This window comes from Struthio camelus, chromosome 1 (assembly GCF_040807025.1).
Source record: "Struthio camelus isolate bStrCam1 chromosome 1, bStrCam1.hap1, whole genome shotgun sequence".
Classification (NCBI taxonomy): domain Eukaryota; kingdom Metazoa; phylum Chordata; class Aves; order Struthioniformes; family Struthionidae; genus Struthio; species Struthio camelus.
The window spans coordinates 2,365,822-2,389,542 of record NC_090942.1 but is presented as its reverse complement, the minus strand read 5'-3'; the positions used below and the strand labels follow the sequence as shown (position 1 = coordinate 2,389,542).

Here is a 23,721-nt window from a genome sequence, read left to right as displayed (position 1 = left end):
CTCAGGGTGGCTGTGCTCACACTTACGTGTCTTATGAGTGGGAGGGTGGCTCTGGGCCATTCCTTGAATGGTCACCCCTGGTTTCAGCTGGCCCTGCTGAAGGACCTCACCAACGCGCTCCTGCAGAATGGACTGGAAGGGCTGGTCCAGCAGCTGGGCAGCTCCAGGAAAAGCAAGGCTTCAAGGAGAAAACAAGAGCCTAAGCAAGCTCCTGACCACAGCGTGAGTATTCATCTTCCTCAAGGGGCAGGCAGACCTGAAGGGAAAGAAGAGAGGAGGAGGAGACAGCGAAGTAAATGAATCATTGAAGGCTACAGGGTTACCTATGCTAAAAAGCAGGTTACAATGACTTGCAGCCACTGTAATAACCAGTGTTGAGCTGGAGGATGCTAATGGCGCACACCAAGATCTTGGATCTATAGGTTGAGCTGATGGGCTCGCAAGGTGCTCTTTCTTTAGAGTGAGTTTAGAGAAATGAAAGAATAACCAACCACCGTTTTTGACTGACATAGCTAGAAGGCATCACCCAAAGCCATCAGCCTCCATATGACACCTGAGCTGGAGAACCCCAGACCCAACTGGGTGTTGCTGGAGTGCTGTGAGTTCTGGGGGAGAAAAGTGGCTGAATGCAAGGGAAGTGACCATGAGTATGGCCTCAAAAGCCAGAGCTCAAAAAGCAAGAGCTATCCAAGAGATGCAGGACTAGCTGGGAAGGAAGGCTTGGAAGTGTTGAGCACTAGCTGCCTACTTGCTCCTTCTAGATTCAAGAACACAGGATTTAGGATATGTCAGTTGATCCCTCTGCTGGAAAAACCCACCAATGCCTTTGTATTGGCTGCTTGGTCCGCAGCAGCAACATCAGCTCCTTGCCAAATGTTAGTTGCCCTGCAAAATGCCTCTGCAATTTTTGGTGGCAGTGATACAAGTGGGGCGGCATAAAAACACCAGAACTCTGAGACATCTGAAACCTGAACTTAGATCCAGGACATATTCTCTTGAGAATGTGCTGGAAAAAAAAGCCCAGGATGGGAAAACTGTGTATATCCTAAAGTGTTTTAACATCTGCAGACAGACACCTGGTGAGCTGACCTTGCCCTTAAGACATACAGCCCTGGTGAGATGCAGCTGCTTTTGGGGAGGCACCAAGGGGGACAGAGCATGCCGGATAGCTGGAGGTGGTAGGGAGAAATAATCTACCCTGAAAGGATCCAGCTCTTCACGTGTGTGATTTGTGGGAGCTCAGGTTTGTCATGGCCACACCGACCTGCTTTCTGTGTTGTTGCAGGATGTGTTTGATACGTCTCGTGATGCTGTGGCCAGTGCAGAGGTGGGTGAAGAAGCACAGAGTCTAGCTGTGGAGGCTCAGTTTGGGGTTCTGGTGTCTGGAGGACAACTCATTAAGGTAAAAACAAACAGTAGAGCTGATGAAATCCAATTCATGTAGATCTGTGCTCCTGTCCATCTGGTCTACTGCAGCAATAATGTTAAGAGATCGCACATCTGATGCATATCTGATGCCTGTGGGCTCCCAGTCCCTGTTCCAGTGATGCCTCCTGCTGATACCTGTCTTCCCTTCTTCTCCCCCCAATGCTAGCTCCTCCTTGTCTTCTGTATTACTGGAAGAGCAAAAGTCAGTACGGGCTTGTAGCTGTTTTCAAGCCATCCATGTGCCGGTTATATGCCAGACCCCTGCTGAACTCACTCTGCAACTTCTCACTTGAAGGCTGATATCTAGGTGTGTCTTTCCTGCCCAGGCAGGAATGGATCCAATCCTGTCAGATTGGATTAAGATTGCCCAAGAGAGGGACTGGCAGACAGTGCAGCCTCACAGACCTCATTTGCTTGAGTAACCAGGCTAATTACTAGAGATAATTTGTCATATGCATCCTTTGCAATTGCAGGTAACAGTTTGTAATTATGGGAATTAGTAATTAATTAGTGATGTTAAGGCTTAACCTCTGTGCTGTAACCAAGTTCTCATGTGGTACAGCACACCTCTGGAAATAAAGTCAGAGGGCTATATCCAGGCCACATCTCATAGCTGCTGTAGCAGTCATGGATCTTAAGTTGCCCATACTAGATAGTCCTGATAGTCCTGCAGGGAAAGTCCAGGAAATAGTTCCTGTGAGGTGAGGCTTTTCTAATTCTGTCTTTATGGCAGCCAAGAAGTGACTGACTCTCCATAAACCCTTCCTGGTCATTGGTAGGAAAAGAGCACAAGAGCTGTGGAGGGGTTTGAGCCAGCTGCTGAAGACTTTATCATCTGTGGTTGCTTCGATGATGACCCAGTTGCTCAGACACTTAGACAAGGTTAGGCAGGCTCATCCCTGCCCTGCTCCAGGCTCCTACTGTGATCTCAGGTGAGACATAGCTTTTCTCGATGGCTGCTACCTGGATGATAGCTTTCTAGGGGCTTGGAGTGGGCATGAAGTGCTCACATCAGAGCTGTATAGACATCAGTAGGGGTTTTTGCACCAGAGGTCTCAGTTCAGGTCATCAGTCTCAGTTCAGGTGACCATGTGGTGCAGGTTGTCACCATGAACCCAAAGAGCCCTGTTTGGAGAGAACTGAAAGAGAGCCCAGGTGCTCTGGATGCAGCCCAGCTGCACAGCAGCCAAGATAGGCTCTTGTCAGGGCAGCAAGGAATTGCCCAGAGTGTAACGCCTGAGTCCCAGGAGGCATTGGGGGCCTCTAAAAGGGCATTCAGCAAAGAGAGAGATGGAAGTGAGTGAACAGATAGGGTGAGAAATTACATCATATTGTACATCTTGTCCTTGATTTAATTTCACAAGTAACCCCGGGGTTAAACAGTTCAGGGATGGACCCAGCCCTGGTAAGAAAGGAGCACTGAAGCAAGGAACACCCTTTGGGCTGCAGGTGACAGTAGGCAAAACCTTGGCCCCCCCCCCCCTTCTCCAGCCTCCATGTCAAAATATTAGACTCACTTACGTTTTCATCACAGCACTATTGCTCCTCTCTGATTTCCTAAATCTGCCATAAAAGACTGGGGAGACACTGTTGCACTAATGGGACTTCAGCCAGGCACCTGGAAACGGGATTACTACAGAAAGGAACTAAAGCTGCTGAGAGTCAACCAATAAATCCAAGCCTGGGTGTTTCACAGCGTCCAACCAAAAATAGATGCACTTGGAGATGATTAAATGGAAGGTGCTCTGGGGGAGGATTTAGTTCAGTTAATTAAAGCCAGAAAGAATAATTTCACCATTGTCTCCAGAGGTTGCTTCTGACTCTTGAGGTGCTGATCTCTGGCACCGCTAGGAACGCTCACCAATTACAAATACCCTCTCTGATAAACTGGAATAGCCTGTCTAGGCTGGGCTTCAGCTGTAGGGCTAGAAGCAAAGGATATCAGAGCCTGCACCCAGCCCTCTGACCAATTGAGGTCCCTTGCAGTCTTGCCCCCGTCCATCCTTGATAGCATTTCCCAACTGATGTGCAAGAAAGGTCTTAGCAACCTGGCTCTCCAGTCCTGTACCAATCAACTCTGAACGTGCTATTGAATAAACAGCGGCGTTGATAAAGCAGTATGTTGGGGATGGTGTTTTGTCCCAGAAAAATAACATTCTTTGGTCTCCACAGGGTCCTGCTCGTGGTTATGAACCAGCGTACCAGCCCCTGGGAAACCCGTCTGAGAAAGTGATGGGGTCCTTGGAGAAAACGTCTGAGGAGAGAAGGAAAGAGAAAGACTCAAGCGGAACCAACACTTGTTTCAGCAATGTATGTAAATGCTTGTTCAGTGACTTTTAATTATTTTTCCGTACGTGTCAGTATAATAGATGCAAAAGGGTAACATTCTCAAGCGCTTGATTGGACAAACTCTTGCAGTTCTGTGAGTTTTGACCCTATCTCACTACAGTGAAAAACTAAATTAGAGAGAGCACAAGGCACTAATCCAGGTCTATGCATGAATCAGTGTCACAGCCAGGAGAAGGGTCTCACGTTCCATCTTTTGCTCCGTAATCAGTGAGACCATTCTGTTGCTCATTTGTGGACATTATCCTTTGCACAGCTCAGCTGTGCCCCCACCGCACTCCAGAGATGATCTGCAAGGAAAGCAGTCCGTGGAGCTTCTTGAGTCCTTGGAGGAGAAGCTGGAAGGACAGCCACAGCGTAAGGAAACCAGTCATGTATGCCCTCCCCAGCAGTGCTGGATGATAGTTCAGTGTGGAGATAAGTGATAGCCTGGAAGGGGCTGTGATGACCATCTCACATGCCCCACAGGTCCCGGGACTGTCTGCCCCGCTCCCTGGGAAGAGACCACTGCTCTGGCTTAGGAGCTGGGCTTGAGGCTGAAAGCCAGACTTGTCCTCTGCATATGTGCGGGGAAGTGGGAACCCGCCAAAGCCCTTGGCAAATTTTGGTTGTTAATTAGCTACTTTGTTGCGGGGGGGAAGGGTTAAGACATTTTTCTAATCCGAATAAGTCTGGCTGCAGCATCCATCCCATCTTTTAAACTTGGTTGACTGAACAGCCAATGGTCCTCAATATTTTTTTAAACTAGAGGCTTCTAATATTCTAGAGAAGATGCAAACCCCAGAGAATGAATGTAAGATACACTCACCGGCAAGATATTTCATTTTCCTTCTTACTGTTTACATATATCTCAGAAATAGTCCATGGACCCTCAGGATTCAGTGCCCCCTGTTAGATAGCATCTTAGGTCCTGACATGTGCCCTCCTGAGCCCAGTTCTGGTACATGGAGCTGTGATTCCCTTAAGGAAGAGGATTTTAGGGATCTCAGTAGGAATTTAGGGCCTTTCACCTTTCTAAGGGCTCACACGCAAGAGCAGACTGTGATCTAACAGTGCTTTGCAAGTCAGCTGAGCCAAGGTAACTGTCCCAGAGGAAACATAAGGTGGGTTGACTTACCTTAGCTATTTTCCTTAAGGTCTGTGAGACATTTGCCTCCTTAAAGATTTGGAGTGGTTTGTTGAAGCCAGCCAGCTGTGCACTCTTTCAGCTAAAACTACCTCTTGCTCTGACTTCAGCTACACCTTCTTTCCATCTCAGTGCAATCATTTACTGTGATTTACGTTATTATCATTCTCATCTGAGGGGTGGTAGCAAAGAGAGAGGTTTCTTCCATCTGTAACAGCTGCTGATGACTGAACGTGTACGTACCCTCTAAGTCAGGTTATTTCACTTGCAGCAAAGTAGGAGGGTGCACCCAGGCTGGTAGCAGCAGTTACCACAGCTCAGCTGATGGGCAATAACTTGGGGTGTTACTGTGATTTGGTTGCCTGAGTCCTAACATCCTGTTTCACTCATTTGTCTGCCCTTCTGTGCATGCTGAGAGCCCGAAACGCACTACACCGTGGTGTACCAAGCCCAGGACCCTCCAACTTTTGCTGCATTGTAACCCTGAAAGCACAGTTAAACCCATCTGGCAGACCCTACCCTAACAAGCCAATGCACTCAGCGTGATGGAGAGATGGCAAATGCATTTATCCAGTGCTTTTTTCACACATTCATGTACTGATGTGCTTCTGTATGAAGGAGGGAATATTATTTTTGAGCAGAAAAATCCCTTGGATGTTTGCTTGCAGTTACAGGCACAGGCGCTGCTAGGAACGGTATTAGTAAGGATATTCCTAGGAACAGCAATAGGAAGGGTAGCTCACAGCAGGAAAACCTGTTGAGAAGAAATCTCATTTGGGTTTGAGTAGCCTGCTGAAAACTTGCTTCTGCTACCATCACTTGAGCAGTCTCCCGTCTGGCTCCCTGCAAATTCAAACCACCTTGAATTGTGGAGAGAAGCTGGAACAACCTTTGCTGCAGCAGCCGCAAGAGGGCTCCCAGCACACACACACACGCGCGCGCGCTCATACACACACATTACACGTCCATGTACACACACGTGTGTACGTATGTAAACTGAAGCTCTAGAGATGATGGCTTGTGAACTGAGCATCCATCAGATGCTACCGCAGTCCAGGGACCTGCAAGCTCAAAGCCTCCAGCTGCTTCCAGCTGACCTTCTGCATTTTCTCTTCCCAGACGCATGGTTTCCATTTGCCAGGCATGTTTAAGGTGGCGAGGGCTTTCTGTTTGGAAGCACACAGGATGGAGCCCAAAGCCCTTCACTTCGCATGGGATTTGGCTGCAGGATCCTGGCTGAGGACTGCCCTGCTGGGGAGAACTTCTTGGTGCCCCACTCTCGAAAGCTCAGTCTCTAGGGAGCTGCATCTGGAGGCCATGAAATTGGGTGTCCTGAATCTGTGGCTCCATCCGAAACTGTGGGCCATAGCCATGCAAGTTCTTCCTCCCAAAACAGACTCCTCACATGTAGGGGCTTCACATGGGCCCCTACATAGAATGATTTAATAAATCAGATCCCTTAACAGACACAGCATCTCCCTCCTTAATGGGAAGAGATGAAAAGGAGACTTCTGTGTCCTGTTTGGGAGGCTACTTTTTTTTTAAGGATGAGGAAGGTGCAGAGCAGAGCCACGGCATCGATTTGTAGGTGGATGCAGACTCATTTATCATGTAAGATCTAAAATCACAGGCTTTTTAGCAGAACTAAAGGATGACCGAGAGGCCTTGATTTCTGCACAGAAGAGCTTTTCTCAGGGAGGAAATGCAGAATGTTAAAGGGCTCCTTAATCTTACAATGAAAGGAAGAATGAGAGCTAGAGGATGGAAATTGAAGGCTTACAATTCAAATGAGAAATTAGAGATCACTCTGATTAACCATGGGAGCAGGCTGTACAAAGCTGGGATGAGAATGTCTCTCTATCTGTCTCTCTATCTGTCTCTCTATCTGCTGATGCCTGAGTTATCAGAACCAGCGTACAGGGAACTGGGGCAAAGTTTTGCGCTTTGGTTTTATAGGAGGTGATCTCTTGTCCTTTTGGGCTGGTTTTCCAAGGCCCTATAGAATAGCGCATGCTTTATCGCTGCCATCTGACAGTGACAGTATATTTAGTTGGTTGGCCACAATTACCGGATTCTCCATCAAGGGAGGAGTCATTGAAAAGGTGGGCAGCTAGGCGCTATTCTTGCTGCTCTCGTGTTCAGAGATCCTCGTTCTGGTAGAGGCAGTATCATTTGCAAAAGCCAAACAGTTGCCAGGAGTTTTTAAGGGCCTCCAAGGCACCAGAGTCCTTTAAACCCCTATCCACCCCCCAGCATGATGTGACCTACACTCGAGGGCATTTCTCTCTGTTGCGTTTGGGGCAAAATCCTCTTTATCCTTAGGAGGAGGAAAACGTGTGACCCAACGGCAGAGAAACTGGAGCAGCCTCCTCTCTCCTTGCTGCACAAATGCATTGTGGCCGCGATATCCTAACGGAGCTCATCAGGGGAGCGATACAAGGGGAGAAAATAGAGTCAGTTGTTTCCCCATTAGCAGCAGCTGCAATCAGGAGTTTTACCTGTTAAAAGGTCCACAGGGCCCTGGGGAGAGGCAGCCTCTCAGAAATGTAATTTCTGCCTGGTAGTTGTTAATGGGGGAAGCAGATTAAATGATAGAGACAGTGAGAAGGACCGTGGCACAAGCACCTGGGTAAGAAGCAGCAGCCGGTTGCTCTCTCCTCGGATAAGCCAATTCCTTGGTGTTACAGACCGATCCGGCCGGCTCCTACTTCTTCCATCTCCAGCCTCTGGCATCTCTGCCCCTTCCCCAGTGACCCAGCAGCCCAAGGCATAAAATCGCAAGGCTCTTCCGCCTGCCCTAGCCTTGCTCCCGGGCATCTCGATTCACGTTAGGGCTGCTTGAGTTCCAGCTGATATGGCCCTTCAAGCCATTTCAACGAATTCACTGTAAGTTCATATCTAAAGCTCGTTTGGATTGATTTTCCTGAGCTTTCAGACCCCCTTCTGGCCCCCTTTTCCCCTCCTCTTCCTCGCAGTCTGCGGGACATTTTGGAAGAAAAAAAATTATTTGAGCCTATCTTTAACCTGAGTTAGTTTTTCCAGAGAGGTTTAACAGAGCTGAACTTAGTCATTTTCACAGTGAATTCAGACAAACCTCCTGGTTGTGTCTGTGTGTATGATCCCCTTGTTCCTTAATGTGTCTACTTGATTTCTACTTGGCCTTTTCTGATTTTCTCTTTCCTGCATCTCTTTCTTTGCAGGGCTACTTCTTACTTCTCCTTTTATTTCCATTTTTCTCTTTCCTTTCCTAATCTTATCCATTCTTTTCCTTCTCCTTTTCTGTCTCCTTTTTCTTTCCCTTTACACTGCCACCTGCTATCAGTAAATCGTTGCTTTAGAAAGCAGCAGCTTCTCTACTTTTTTTAAGGTGCCTCATCGCTGGCACCTCGGAGCAGGAAACTGCTGAAATTGCGGAGGAATTGCAGAGTGAAGGAGAGTTATTACCCCCTGCAATTTCCCACGCCCCCAGTTAATGGGAGCTTTGTGAGATCCAACGGGTATGGTCACCATTCAGAACCTCAGAGAGGTCTTGGCAACCTGTGGGCTTGCCTCGCCGCTGCCTTCTCCTTGTCGAGGTGTTTGCGCACGTGCAAATCATACAGCAAATGCTGCCTGTGCAAAGCGTGCCTAGTCCGCATGCAGATAAGCTGCGATCCAGCGCAGGACAGAGAAGGACCGGACCCCTTCTGCACGCAGGCACCTACAAAAGGTCGCATGGTGTCACCCAACCTACCCAAAGCATCTCTACCTAAACCCGAGAGCTGTTTCCCCAGCCTGTCCACAAAAACCGCCCAAGATGGGCACTTCACAGCTTCCCTGAGCGATCTGTGCCAGCACTTCTTTGGTCTTGCTTTCATTCCTCCTCTCCCTCTCCTTGCCGTGTTTCATGAGGAATTTCAATTTTATTTGGACCAAAATCAATTATTTTTTCCCTCAGATATTTCAGTGAGTCAGAAACTTCCTGGGTTCATTAACCACTAGGTGAAACTATCATCCAGCTAGTTAAACAGGACCGAAACAGGACTCCCCTTAGTCCTTGCTCGCAGGCAGGTTCACCAAGAGACTGGTCGAGGACCAGGGACCAGCAGCCTCCAAAACCCTTGGTCCCAGGATATACTGGGAAATGCCTCCTGGGTGAAGGCAGCTTCCACCATTCCTAGGTTCAGGCAGAGTTTAGTCTGAAACTTGGATTTCTTGAGCACCCCATCATCCCTGCAAACCTGCCAGCCTAACACCGAGGCCTGGACTAACCAGCATTTCTGGAAAGCACTTCACTTAGGATTTTTAACCATCTAAACTAACTTTAGCCAGCTAAATAACTTGACCTATACTTCTAGATAAAATTGAGATGAATTTAGGTCTTTGTTTCTGCTAAAAAATGTGGGAATAGTGCTAAATAATTGCACCCCTTTCTGTTTTTTTCCTGTCTTTCATGTGCTTGTAAGTCTGCTCCTGGCAGATCTCCAGCTGAGGTTTGGGTGCAAGCAGCTGCCCAGCTTGCTTTTGTGATAAATCACTCCACTGTTTTTTTGCTTTCCTCTTAAAGTGTTCCCGAAAGCTATGCTGCAGTGCCTCCACTGTGCGGCTCAGGGAATAATTGCTGTATACTGAGATATCTTGTTAATAGTCAGTAGCTAGGAATATTAGCATTTTTACCAGAGCAAGCAGATAATTCACTGTGGCTAACATGGAAAAGGACAAGCAATTTATTATCCAGACCAGTAGTTGTTCGTACAAGCTTTACTACGTGTACCTCAAATATATATTTCCCAAAAATAAGAATACTGCACACATCAGCGAGTGGCAGATTAGCCTATAGAGTGATCAGTCATTAATAGATGAGTGATTAGGATCAGATACACTGGGTGCATTAAACTCATCCCAAGAGTATTACCCGGACGTGGCTGCTGCACATTTGGGGTGGTAGCTCATATGTGTGCCAGCACAGTTGTCATCCAGCTGAACGTGCCACAAGGGTTCAGGGGTGCATCTAAAATTCAAAATTGCAACATTTTAGGTGTTTCTTATTTCTTTGCAATAGGAAGATATTAATTGCGTGGTGCTAAAGAAATAATAATACTAGGGGCTCAGATGGATGCTACTTCCCTTTAACGCAGGAAAATGCAAATTCTGGCAACGATGGCTCTGCATTACCGACGCGCGTTAGAGCAAGGAGATCTGCTGGGCATGACAGGCACATGGTAAAGACCCCTCTCCCCACTGCGGCCTGAGTCTGGTCTGTGCAAGAGCAGAGCAATCGGTGTGATCCAGAAGGGAGCGGTGATTGGTCCTTGTTGGCTCTGTCACAGGTTCGCTCCCCTGGTGCGCCAGGAGGTCAAAAACCCCCATCTGGACACGCGGTGAGTGAAGACTGTACATCAAAGGGGTCTTCAGGCACATGGATGCAAGGGAGGCACTTGCTGCTTCTCTCTTGTTCAAAGCCATGATGAATCTAGTGGGGAGGGGTAAAAGGTTAGTGGTAAATATTAATAAATAAAGCAAGAAGCAGCTGCAGACAAAGCCGTATTTCTTGGCAGAGCAGATTGTTCTCCCTGTGTTTGACAAGGGAAACACATGCTACTTAGAAAACAGAAGTGGGGAAAATCAAACTTAATCAATGAGGGCACGTCGTAAACTCATTCATGGAGAAAGCAGCACAACTGAAGGTTATCTTCCTAAGAATATAGAATATATTTGTATGTGTGTGCCTATGTTTACAGATATATATTGTGCATGAGATTATAAACACAAACATGTCTTACCTGCCTGCACAATTGTATTGCCTGCTTTAACACAATTTCCCAGAAATGGACTGTGCAAAGAGTTGATTTTGCAAAATGTAAGACAGAAAGACCGATTTCCACGAGTTACAAATGAGAAATTCTGCACAGCAGATTTCTTCTAAGTTTGAATGAATTTCTTCTAAACCGGTATGTGGCCCTACCCCTGCATTTGGCCATAAGGAAGGTCCTGATGGACAGCAAGGATGGCAGCGCTTAGGTGAATTTGTATATGGCATGAGAAAACGCACCTTCTCTTCTTGTAGCCATCCGCAGAGGGTCCGAATTAAAGCGGGTGCTGGGTCATTGCTCGCGATGTAGTGACTTGCTGTGCAACATCCCACTGCTCAGAGAGAGACCTTTTCTGTGGCTCAGGGACGAAACATTTCTTCAGTCGTTCTCACACCTTCCTCTTTTTTCCAATTCAAGACATACCCCGGCCCTCAGCACTCGAGGAGGATTAAGGTACCTGTCACAGAGCTCCTCTCGCTGCAGCCATGCGCGCTTAGGATGCAGCTGAGCGTTTCTGCTGTTGCTCAGCATCCCAGTTGGATTCTGTATGTGCATTTTTTTTTTCTTACAGAAGCAGGAAACAGGCCCAGTGGATCTACCGTCCCGCAGCCAAAAGGTCAGTGTGTTTGTATAAGCTTTCAGTACAGATGTACAAGAAAGAGAATTTAAACATCAGAAGTGGAGGTGGAAACGCTTTGCCAAAATGCAAATCTCACTTACTCAGACCCAGACCTCACTGTCTTAAACACGGCAAGTTCTAAACAGTGGAGCAAAGGAGGTGCCCGCTTTTCTTGCTCTTGATTATCTCTCACCTTGCAAAATCTGTGCTTGCACCGTGGGAAATGTGCTTAAAACACATCTGTCCAGCCTCCCTTACCAGCTCTCACAACGGCATTGGGAGGAGTTAGGCTTTTGATCCACCTCCCAGGGCAATCCCACGTGGAAGCTCAGGAATAAAGAGTGAAAATTGCTGGGCCTGTGGATGGAAAAGGTGGTAATCAACCGCCATGACCGTTTGGTGAGCAGTAACCAGAAGCGATCCTAAGCTCGAAGCTTTCACAATTGAGCTCGACAGGGTTTCTGTCTTTTGGGGATCCTCAATAGATTTCTTCTCTGTGAACTTCTCCAGTCTCCCTCAAACTCACGTTATTTTTTAGCATCTGCAGTGTCCTGGGACAAGGACCCCTCAGCTTATCGTTCATATCTGATCCTTACTCCGCAATTTAGGTTTTCTGTCTGCACGTTTCCACTGTTTAGGGTAAGAGGGACAAGGTCAAGTACAGCCCTGATCTGGTCTGTGATGGACAGGGCCCTCCGCAGACAGATGTTTGCCAAAAGGTGATGCAGGAACGAGAGCAGCACCAGCCGGATCCCGAGAGGGCGGGGGTAATTCCTCATAGCATCCCCTATAAATCTGCAACTGAAGGGTTGCCTGATGTTTTCCAGGGAGATATGGGAGCTCCAGGAGCCCGCGGAGACAAAGGAGAAAAGGTAGCTATCGCTCCGTGTGCTACAGTGGGTTTGGACAATCACTGCATGAGCACTGCTTTTCTGGCCTGAGCCGCTGATTCCTGGAGAAGGCTGCTGCGTTGCCAGGCAATTACACACGCAGGCAATGAGTTACTTGCACAAGCACCTGCTGGTGCCAAGTCAGGAAAGGTGAAATGGGAATTGCTGAGAAGCTGGAGAGAGGCAGCCTGCAAGTTCCACTCCCGCGTAAACCATTTCTGACAGCACCGTTATCAGGGTTGGAGGGTGACGCGATGAAAGGGCAACTCGTTACCCTCACTGTCACGTTCCTCCTGCAGTGGTTGGGCTCTGAAGGCTACAAGAAAGGGAGGGGAGCATGCATATATGCAAATATGAGACAGGTGGATCATTGACACAAGGTATTTCAGACTATGGATCAGTGCTAAGAGGGTCTGGAAGAGGAGAAACAGCTGAGGACAGGCTGATGGCATGGACATTCAGGAAACAGGTCCATGGGAGACTGTGCTAATGTAGACTGGGCTTGCAGAGCGAGGGTTCTGGGACACTGGTAAGAAAAAGGGTAGTCTGCAGTTACAGGAGAAAGGCAGATAAGGCACAGCCCAGCAGGGAGGGAATAGTTTGCATGGGTTACCCTACATTTAAATGACTGTGTACTGCAGCATCCTGAGGACACATGCATGTGAGAAGGAATGGGAGAGGGGAGGGAGGAGAGGTGGCTGGAAGATGGGATGTTTTTGTCTTGCAGGGGCAGCCCGGGGAGAGGGGAGAACCTGGAGAAAAGGTGAGCTGTGGAGTCAGGGTCGGCAGCTAGAGCAGGATGGTGTTACAAGCTAAGCGGCCCAAATCCAGTATTTGTGATTGCTATAGAAAAGTGAAACCCTAACCCCTTCCCTCCCAATTTGGACCCTATCCACCATCTGCGTCAGCCCTGTCTCCTTCACAGGAGCAATGTGGCTCTGCGTTAGGGCATTTGGCTCTTCCCTGGTCACACAGCTGTTGCTCACCTCCTCTGCGGAGGCGGCGAGAGACGGAGGTCAGAGGCATCCCTGAGCTGCCAGTTGCCCCACTCTGCCCTACGCTATGATCATGACAAGAAGTCTTTGTTCATGCTGAGGGTTGCATTGAGGTTATTCTTCACATGGTCTCTTCTCCCAGGAGGAATCACAGGCTTGGTATCTCTCTTTTCATTTCATAGGGAACCAAAGGAGACAGAGGTGAAAATGGTCAGAAGGTAAAGAAAAACTTCAGTCCCACAATCAGAGCTGTCTCTTCTTATACTGTGAGAACTTGTCTTCTGCTCTCTCTCCATGGCTTTTCTCCTTTTTCTGTATCTAACTTAACCATCTTGCTGAGCTTTCCAGGTAACCTCCTTTCATGCTGAGATGTGGGCTCAGCGCGTGGCTGGGACCGGTCACTTGCTGGGGCAGTCAGAGTCTCTGTTGATTAGAGACAGACGCCACATGACTCACATGGACAAGACACTTGCCTTATAATGAGTAATGTTGGGAGATAGGAGTCTCACACGGAGTCCTCTGACACTATATTCTGTAATATTCCGGCGACTCAGCTGCTACTTCTTGTCTAAAGCAGTTTAAATGCTCTCGGTAGATTTGCTTCTCCAGGAACAGGACAGATAAAACTTCCCACTATCTAGAGGAGATGTGATGGTCAGTGACGGTTCTGTAGATACCCTCAGTGTATGATCAGCTCCGAGGGAGTTCAGCTGGATGTTTAACGAGCAGCATGAAGCAAACACCGACTTTGATGGGTCCATGGCAGAAGGAGTAGGCTTGCTTTTCCTTCATCTTTTCTTCACAGGGAGAACCAGGAACTGGGTTCAGAGGCCCCATTGGTCAGGTTGGGCCCCCTGGATACAAGGTAAGCCTTTCTTCTTGTTTAGATGGCTTCTTGTTTAGTTTTTCTGGGTCTTTGTAATCCTTGCTGATCCTTCCACCACTGGGTGGGAGGGAGCGCAGACTTGACTGGGCCTGCAAAGGTAATTCGCCAAAGTCAGTCCCAACCTGGGAAAGCAGGAACACCATCACCTGCCAAATCACATGGGTCTGGGACAGAGGAAGTGCTCTGTGTCCTGCAAGGGGCCATTTTAGAGCAGATGTTTCCTTTGGGCCCAGAGGATAAACACTGGTGTTGAGAAAAACAGGGGAATTGTGATCTCGGTAGAGGTGTATTTGTGAGAGCTCTTGGGACATTGCAGGCAAGCAGGTTTTTGAATTCACTGCAGAGCTCTGCGGATCTGCACGTAAGGCATCCCCACTTAGCAAGGAATGGTACAGCCCCCTTCTTCTCTGGCTCTGGGATCCCTGCTTTGGGGCTGGGCAGGAAGGGGTGGCTCCACTTCTGTGCACAGAGACACCGCAGGCTTCCTCCAGGACCAATGGCACCTTCTGGGAGCAGTTAATGCCACCTAAGATCTAAACTGCCCCCCAGAGTCGCTGCTCTCTCCCCTGTACAGAAGATACAGGATGAATATGAGGTGAGGTTACAGCAAGTACGTTCCTGACTTAGACCTGCTGAGTGGGCCGACCTATGAACCCCTGCGTGGAGGAAACTTGAATCAAGGCAGAACAAGGATGGAGGATCCAGTGTTTTCACGGACGATTCATGTGATTTCTTGGCAACAGGGTGAACCAGGAGCCCCAGGGCCTCCAGGAGCACAGGGCATCCAGGGCATTCGTGGCAACACCGGCATTCCCGGATCACGGGGAGAGAGAGGAACTCCCGGTCTGCCTGGGGTGCCAGGACAGAAGGTAAGTGGAGTGAGGTGAGAGGAGACTGTGCTGCGTCATGTTAACCACCTCAGGGCAAGAGCGACGACCGTACTACTGACACTGTCTACGACGGGTGTCTTCTGCGGTTCAAGCCATCACTTATCTAGGTCTCTAGACTCTGGGCGCATATACGGTCAGTGAAGGGAAACAAGTACAAAGCCTGTTGCAAAAGGAGAGGTAACAGCATTTATTAGACCAGCTGATATAGTTGGGGAAAAAACAGGCAAGGTTTGGTGTATGGGGGCTTCTTCGAGTTCAGAAAAGAAGCTGAGGAGAGCCAGGCAAGGTGGGGACCAGTTGTTCTCCATTTCAGCTTAATTATGTGACTCGATGAGATGACTAGGAAGCAAAGAGGTGGCTGTGCAGCAAAGAGGGTGTTAGCAAGGATAGAGGCTTTGTGGTCGTTTGGTCCTGGGGACAGAGGGAGCAGTGGATGATTCTCACTATGGGACTGCAACATGTACAAACTCAGGGTCTCGCTGAGAGTCTGTGATAGCAGGGGCCTGAAGAGAGGCTTAAAGCCACACTCGCTCGCTGGGGTTCTGCAAGACATTCGGAGCATTAATGGCAGCAAAAGCCAAGGCTACCCCTCTGATGTAGCTGCAGTCTCCTCTCAGCTCAGCTGCTTTTCTGCCCTGAGAGAGTGGATAAGGGCAGTGGTTGTATCCTTTACACAGGCAAAATAGAGCCATATTTTGCACCCCATCCTCAATGAGGAAAAGGTCCACATGGGGAGCATCCCAGTGGCTGCATCCCAGAGCTTGCTGTATCTGATATTGCAGCATTTTTATAAGTTATTCCTCCTGTTTTCTGCCAGTCCAGAGATCACATATGGGCACAGACTCCTGCTTTCTGGCTAGCTGGGGGGAAGCAGGGCCTTTCCATCACCGTGTGTTCCTCCTTAAAGAATTTTGTGTTCAAGGGAGGCCGTGGTAAGAGAGGACGAAATGGATTCACTGGGCCAGCTGGACCAGCAGGATTCCCAGGGAAAGAGGTGACTTACACATCACCCCTGTGTCTTTTGAGCTGCACAAGGATGGTAATATTTGTTCCATGTTATGATCCTTCTCACAGGGTGAAAGAAACATCTTCTGGGAACACTGCTGAACCCAAACTGCAAGGGATCCCAATCCTTGGGGAGGGGAAGGGGCTAGCTGGGAGTGAAGGTCTAATCTGGAGATGCAGGTGGAAGGGGAGAAGGTCCTTGGGGAAGAGATCTTAACAGGAGAGTTTGTCATTCTTCCTGTTGGTTCCCACCTGCCTCCCTGGAGCGAGATCTCTTCACCTCCCCTGCTTTGTGCTTCTGCATGCAGCGAGAGCTGCTTGGCCCTAGCTGTGATTTGGAGGGCGGTTGAGGCCCAGTGCCCAGGCCAGGTGTGCCTTTACCTTCCTGGAGCATTGAGTGGGACAGAAGAGTATGGAGGCCTTGCAAAGCAAGGTCCTCTCTTCTGATTTGTTTTCCTTATCCTGCAGGGGATTCCCGGGGCACCTGGCCCCAAAGGTAACAAGGTGAGTGCCACACTGCCAGTCAGCTCACAAGTAGCGGAGATGTTGGGGTGGCAAAGGGACAGCCGACTGCCCTCCCTGGGCTCCTTACCCCTGCCCCATCCAGACATCTCATCCCTCTTTCACCTTCATGCCCTTCTTCCTCAAGGTGGCTGGGGCCCATAGGGGTAAAATCTGGAGACTGGTTTTCAGTTTTGGTCTCCTCTGTGGATTCTCTGGTGTCTGGAGAGGATTGAGTCCACCAGCCCTTTCTCTTTTTGGGAGGACCAAAAGAGCCACCAGTAGTGACCTCAATCCTAAGTGGCAGGTAGACCCATGTAAGGTGTTGTGTTCATGCTGCCCTCTGCTATTCACCAGCTGCTGTCCATGCTTTTGGAATGCTACCTGCTGGAAGAGTGGGCACTGCAAAGCCACAGCAGTGTCACCAACTGTCCACAACGGAATCTCATCTTGTGCTCTTTGATATGAGTCCACAAAATTTCTTTGCTGGGTGCCATTGCCAGCTGCTGGGCAAACAGGTATATCCATTGTCAGTGGGCACTCTCAGCTCCGAGATCTATGGACTGCGTGAAAGTGGCTAGCATTTCCCAGTTTGGCCAACTTTGCTTCAGGGCATTAATTGTACAGGGAGTAGGCAGTGATTTTGATCCAACTACCTTGAATTGGACTCTCTTTGCAAGATGATGATCCAGCAGAAAGCCAGGGGAAGTCAGTCCTTGTGATCTCTGAATCACGGTCCAAGTAATCAGCAATAAAGGGATGTGGTGCCCTTGCTCCGAATGAGACCTCTGTTGTCTCTGTTCCGCAGGGAGAAATCGGCTTTGGAGTAGCTGGCCCAAGAGGTCCCCGTGGACTCCCTGGCCCTCAGGTAGGTCCTACCCTAAGTGTTCCTGGCTGGGCTTATTGCAGCCTGCCTGTATAGAAGGCAACTTTGTCATCACCTGCCACTTATCCATCTTAGAAGATGCTAAAAGGCAAGATTTCAGAGCCCTCCTTAATTTTTAATTGGCCAGATTCAGCACTGATGGACACTGCCCACAGCTGGAGCTGTGCCCAGCTGGAGCTGACGGTGTTCAGTCTCTGCCCACAGACAGCAATTAGGACCTCCTGCAGCGTGCTGCTGCTTTTAGTTCCTCTCTCTCACCCACACCCCATACACACAGGTAGCCTAGCGGAGAGTTCAGCATCAGATGCTCGTTTGAACATACACGTCATCAGAGATCTTTGCGTGCTGCTGCCTCTCGTCCATGTGCGCACAACCTAGCCCCCCTGCACCTACGATGTCTTATTTGTATATTGTGGTGCTGGCGGCTTGGTTCACATGGTTGTGACCATGCCTGGCCTGTATTTCTCTTCCAAGAATGTGTCTGTCCTCCTCTTGCACCCCTGTAGGCGTTTAAGGCTTGGTTAGGTGACCTGACATCAGTGTGTAGTGCTGTCAGAGATGCCTTAGAGTAGTTGAGCCAACGGCATAGGGCTGGCAGATAGGACTTTAGGATGCACAGCAGACCTGTGCCCTTCTGGGTCAAGAAGCAGGATATCACTAGGTGTCTCAAATGCTGCTAGTTGCCTTTGTTTAGGTGACTGAATTAATATCCACAGCCTTCTATGGCTGGGAGTTCAACAGATGAACCACACAGTAGGTGGAATTCAGGTAGAGACTCGGACATCTAAACGGTGGTGTCTGTGCGTAGACAGTGTCTAAGCTCTCATTACCATCCATGGTGATCTAGCTGATAAAGTCAGTGGTATTGGGTTCATAGCTGCCAGCCCTGTGCGGTGCCTCAGATGCTCTAGAGCATTTCAGGTAGCAATGGGCAACTGCACAGCAAAGAGACTCCTGCCCCTTTGACTGTATTGCCTGAGCTTCCACATGGAAGCTTAGATATGTACACCCCTACATCTGGGTGTCTTAATGCGAAGCTGAGTCCTAACAGCTCGGTGAAGAACTATCTCATTCTGCATGCTTTAAATTTGCTACCTGCAAGCTTGCTTCTGCAGAAATCCACCTCCCAGTCCTTTATCCTTGTTTCCCTCTTCCCTCCTGTCCTCTTGGCAGAGGGAACCCACCTTGGCCCATCATCCTTGGGGCAGCAGCACCCACTTCACCTCACTCTGCGGAGAAGCTTTGGTCCTTCTCTCGCTAAGATGCAAGGGAGACCCTCCTGAGTTACAACGAGAGGCCTTGTTTCAATTTCAACAGCTTCTATGGCTGTTTCACAAATAAACTGATTTTATGTTGCAATCCATTTAGACAAACTCCCCATCTGCCAGCAGAACTGTTTAGTGAGGCCCCTGAGACAAAACGCTTAATGAGAATGTCAACAGCTGTGAAAGGTCTGGGGTAAACCTTGCTAAAGTTTTATTATCTGAAGGAAATGATGAAATAATATTTCTGCTCTTCTGACTCCAGTATAAATCTGGAGTGAATCACAGAACCTCAGATAACATTGGATTCTTATTTGAGATCAAAATTTGACCTCACAGAGAAATGCCTGAGTCTAGGCAACTTAAAGACAAGTAAGTCATCTGGGATCTACCAAGAAAGGTCATAAAAGGACTTAATAGACCGACCACCAGCATGGCCCTCCCTCATAGTAATACTCGTAAGGAGTTAATAGCTGACACTGAAGACAGGCGTGTGGTACAGCTCCAAGCTCAGGGGCATGCAGGAGGCCTTGCTTGTCAAAATACCTCCTATCATCTGCTCAGCAGTGCCTAATTTGTGTAAAATTCAGCCTCTTTGCTGAGTTCCTGGTTCTACCTTCTTAGGATCACAGTGTGATCTGTGGTAACTCTCCCTAAAAAGAGGGAGACACTCTGGGCTCAGAACATGTCCTGCAGCATCTGGAAACCACTGCTAGGCAGGAAGCTACCCTCATACTTGTCTCCAAAGACACGTTACCCTTCGTCAGCTGCTGGGTGGTATCTTCCTTCTGAAAATCAGCGGGGCGGATTTCAGGTGAATTCTTGACTACTTTATTTACTGTGCTGAGTCCTGCTGAAATAAGTTTAGCAATATGTTGTAGAAAGGATGAATGTGCAGAAAAGCTGTGGAGCCCTTCAATTGGGGGAAAGGGAACCTCCCCCTACCCTGGTAACATCTCCGACCTCTCCCATCCCTCTGCCCTGTGCTGCTGCATCACACCACTCTCCCTGCACACCGATAGTTTCTCAGATGCAAGTGCAGCTTGGGGAGGGACTCACCAGGTCACCCAGCTTCAGAGGCTTCTTCTGAGCTAGGTCATACCAGGATCTCTCTCTCCCAAGAGAGTGAAAGAGGCACCTTTTTGTACTGATTAATATCATGCTAAATTGAATCTAGATCATCCTACAAACGCTTGTTTCCCACAGAGACTGAGGGGAAAGCCCAGGAAAACAAGCTGTAGCATTATTCTCTAAATACTGAATGCATTGTCCACCTGCAGTGACATGTGGAAGGTCTAGAGCCCTTCAGGTCCTTTGATCGAGATCCCTAGGAGCATTAAGGCACCTAACCCACACGGACAAGTAAGGGAAGGAGGAGAGGTCAATTCACTTGAGGATCCTGGCTTCAGTGCGCTAAATTCTCGTCTCCAGCAGGGAGGCGCGCAGAATCAGGACTGTTTGTGTTCTGCGCTCGTCCTTGCTGACAGCCATCACAATGCCTCTCTTTGATAACAGGGTGATGAGGGCGTCGTGGGAGTCCGAGGCCCCCTTGGCATGAGGGTGAGTGTTAACACAGGATGGAGGGCTAGTTTAATGTCATAGACGACAGTGGCCCCAGGGCTGGCAAAATCCCTGCGTGCAATGGAAAGATTAAAGTGGTTTAATGCTTTCAGTGGAAAATAGAGATTCTGGGAGCCTGAATTCCAATGGTTTGCTGGGATTGTGAGCATAAATCCTGTAGGTAGATATAAAACATAAGCTGTCATGCTGAGCGTAATTACTTTAGGCTCTTGGCCATTTGGCTGACTCATCTACAAGATGCGTTTGAAGTCGTTCAAAAACAGCACTCCCTTTCTTTTCTTCTTTGTCATGTCTGCATGAATGTCAATGTCTTATTCCTTTTCCCTGATGGAGAATTGAGTCCGGGAAGCCACAGATCGCAACCAGTACTTCTACGAACACTTTTTATTTATTAAGCTGTTATCATTAATAGAATCAAGCTGTTATTATTAGCACAAAATAATAGCCTCAGAAGGCCAAGGGTAACTGCAGTATCTAGATTCATCCTTGGTCTCATCCTTGAAGTCCTGAGTTGTGTCTGGGATGCAAATATGGGCAGAAGCCTAGGGCAAATTGCGCCTGTGTAATTCAAATGTGCTACCCCTTACTTCTTCTCATGCTGCTCTTAATGAGAAGGAAAGAAGACTACAGGCTTCGGCGTGGGTCCCTCAGAGCAGCAGTAGATGGCTTAGCCTGTCCTTGGAGACAGCTCTGCCTCTGAGCGGAGACTGCTCTCTCCTAACACCTTCTGCCCCTCTGGTATTTGTCTTAAAATGTTGTTTTATGTTCTTACAGGGTCTAAAAGGCCTCCCAGGTGTGAAAGGCGAAAGAGTAAGCAACAGCTATCTTAACTAGAAAGTGCATAAACGGGGTCCTCAGGAGGAGGGCACCTTTGTGGGAAGCCTTTTTCTGCGGCAGCCCATGCTACTGGTGCCACTGCTAGGACAATAGGGAGAATCCCATACTATCTCTGGGAGTGGCTTGGGAAGGGAATTTGACCAGCACATGTGGAAGTGAGAAGTGACGTTAGCAGCCCCGTGCAAGGGATGGGCTGAGATAAGGACTGGGTGGATGTTATCCTTCTGCAGGCCTTGGTTTTCTTTGGAAGGAAACTTGGGACTTTGGACAGAAAGGGGCCCCTGGGGCACTCCAGTCAACCCCAAACATGCAGGACTGCGGGAGCAGGACTGGGGGAGCATTTCTGAATACAGCAGAGGCAGTGTAGGCAGAATGATGACCACTTGCCAGCAACAAGTACCTTTTCATTTGCATCCAGAGCAGGAGACCCGTCAGTCACCTTCTGCCACATCCTGCTTGCATCTCTAGGAGAAACGCAGTGCTGGGAAGAGTGAATTTTGTCCACAGGTTGAGGGTGTGCAGTGGAACACCTGGGGGGAATCTGCATACGGCAGCATAACTCAGAAGCAGTTTGAGTGCACTTTCAAAGCCTGCTTCGTCATCCACCCACTCTCCTGTCCCCACCTGGTCCTTGCAGCCTTCACCTTCTCCCGCTGTCACCACGCTAGTCTTGTGTATTGGGAGTGATTAGGAGATGCCATCAGGAACGAGTCCTTGCCTTTCAGCCTCCTATCCCATGTCCTGCATAATAAACCTTCAGGAAGAGTTAACATTTTGTACACTTTCAATAGAGGATGCGAAATTTCAGGCTGAAAGTTGGGAAATCCTGTATCATATGGGATGCTTTTCAACCTGAGAAGCAGTTTTGCATCCCTGTGGGGAGGCGCAGTGTGGGGAGGTTCTGTCCCTAGGGAGGTCGAAATCTAGTTATAGCTCCGCACTGTAGACATGCTGAGCATAGAGTCAGCCAAGCCACTTCAGTCCCCTGGGTCTTTATTTTTTGTCCATGCAATAGATCCTAGCTGTGTGCAATCTCCTGTGGTAAACTAATCAGTGTGCAGAGTGCCCAGAGGAACTGACTTCCAACTGTGATATATCTTACTGGCTTGCATGCAAAGCAGTGTACTGAGCAACAGAACAAGAGTGAGTAAAAAAGGAATCACTCACTGTATTTTTTTTCTTTCCTGTGTTTAGGGTGATCGGGGACTTCTGGGACTCAAGGGAGAAAGGGTAAGGACATGCCAGGTTGTGGCTTTCTGGGGAAGATGGGGTAAAAGGCTTACAGGATTTTATAATCACCAGTGAGCAGATGAAGAGTTATCTAAATGATTCAGTGACCTGACAAGATAGAGCTGAAAATGTTAAAAATATATATGCTTTCAAATATCTGGGATCTTAGCAAGTGTACAGGATTCATATTGTTAGACGTGAGTGAACGTAGCCAATGTGGGATGAAGTGCTGAACGAGGATCCCAGGTGGCAGTATGCCAAGGCCTTTCATCTAAGAAAACTTTAAACCCTACCTTTGATCAGCAATGGGAACAGTGTTGTGGGTAGCAGGCGTGTGCCTGGATCAGGATCCCTTTGCTAAGGAAACGTGCAGAATTTGAGGCCACCTCTGTCTGGAAGCAGTACCGTACTGGGAATTGCTCCTTGGTGAGACCTCGTTTTAAAATCACAGAAAAATTCAGCATGGAAGGGGCCTCTGGAGACCTCTAGTTCAACCTCCGCTCAAAGCAGGACCAGCTACAAAGTCGGATCAGGTTGCTCAGGGCCTCGTTTTCAAAACGTGTGCTTCTCTGTGCCCCTATTCCACTGTTTGGCCACCCCTTGGTGAAGAGTTTTTTCCTTATATCTAATAGGAGTTTCCCTTGTTGCAGCTAGCGCCCATTGCCCTTTGTCCTTTCTCTGTGCACCTCCAAGAAGAGTCTGGATCCATCCTCTCTATAACCCCCATGTAGGTAGTGCAAGACAAAACTTAGATGCTCCCCTTCTTCTTGAGGTCCTCCACTGGGCTCAATCCACTCTGTCTATGTCTTTGTTGTACTGGACCCAGTACTTCAGGTGGAGTTTGCCTCACAGTTTTGAAGGAATCCTACAGTCATCACCACCACTACCAACAACAACAGAAAATAAGTCATTCTGGCAGTTATTTTCTGGGGCACGGGAATGTGTCCTGCGAATTAAGGGAGGAAGTGAAAATGTCCAATCGTTCTGGTATAACCAGCTCGCCCCAAAGCACGCTACAGTCTTAAAAAGCCTGAGTTTGTTCGTAGCAGGTAATGTGAAAATAACTCCCAAAATGGTTCTGGAAAGTGCTCCAGCCCTTGCTACAAAAAATGCTGAACTTTTGCCTGTTGTTTTTTAACTTTCTTCTTCACTGAAATGGCTTGTTAGAAAATGAGTTTTAGAAAACCTACATGATGATTCTGCCTTTGAGTCATGCAGTATTAAATGATTAAGGCTGATTTGTCTCTGAGGAAGCTACTTTCTAAAGGAACTCACTTCAGAGACAAATCAATTCTTAATCTGCTTCGTGAAGAGGCCCAAAACCACTTTTCAACCTGAAGGAATGTGTAATGCATTTTCCAAAGAATACCTTAATAAAATATAAGGTGGAGTGTGAGATAAAACAGGAGGAGAGGGAGATAATTGGCTTGGGTTTGTTTCACATGAT

The 23,721-nt window shown here is 48.3% G+C and overlaps 1 protein-coding gene across 1 annotated transcript in view; it reads left to right on the top strand.

The window, feature by feature from the left end:
- Positions 1 to 23,721, top strand: part of LOC104146980 (collagen alpha-1(VII) chain-like) — a 139,082-nt gene that overhangs the window by 76,089 nt on the left and 39,272 nt on the right. Inside the window, exons 54-71 of the mRNA XM_068952583.1 lie at positions 88 to 222; positions 1,286 to 1,402; positions 3,601 to 3,738; positions 10,018 to 10,101; positions 10,210 to 10,260; positions 11,110 to 11,145; positions 11,264 to 11,308; positions 12,139 to 12,183; positions 12,929 to 12,964; positions 13,379 to 13,414; positions 14,002 to 14,061; positions 14,826 to 14,951; positions 15,895 to 15,966; positions 16,446 to 16,481; positions 17,287 to 17,346; positions 20,142 to 20,186; positions 20,982 to 21,017; positions 22,239 to 22,274. Of these exons, the coding sequence (XP_068808684.1) occupies positions 88 to 222; positions 1,286 to 1,402; positions 3,601 to 3,738; positions 10,018 to 10,101; positions 10,210 to 10,260; positions 11,110 to 11,145; positions 11,264 to 11,308; positions 12,139 to 12,183; positions 12,929 to 12,964; positions 13,379 to 13,414; positions 14,002 to 14,061; positions 14,826 to 14,951; positions 15,895 to 15,966; positions 16,446 to 16,481; positions 17,287 to 17,346; positions 20,142 to 20,186; positions 20,982 to 21,017; positions 22,239 to 22,274 (1,194 nt within the window). The remainder of the gene's footprint in view (positions 1 to 87; positions 223 to 1,285; positions 1,403 to 3,600; positions 3,739 to 10,017; positions 10,102 to 10,209; positions 10,261 to 11,109; positions 11,146 to 11,263; positions 11,309 to 12,138; positions 12,184 to 12,928; positions 12,965 to 13,378; positions 13,415 to 14,001; positions 14,062 to 14,825; positions 14,952 to 15,894; positions 15,967 to 16,445; positions 16,482 to 17,286; positions 17,347 to 20,141; positions 20,187 to 20,981; positions 21,018 to 22,238; positions 22,275 to 23,721) is intronic.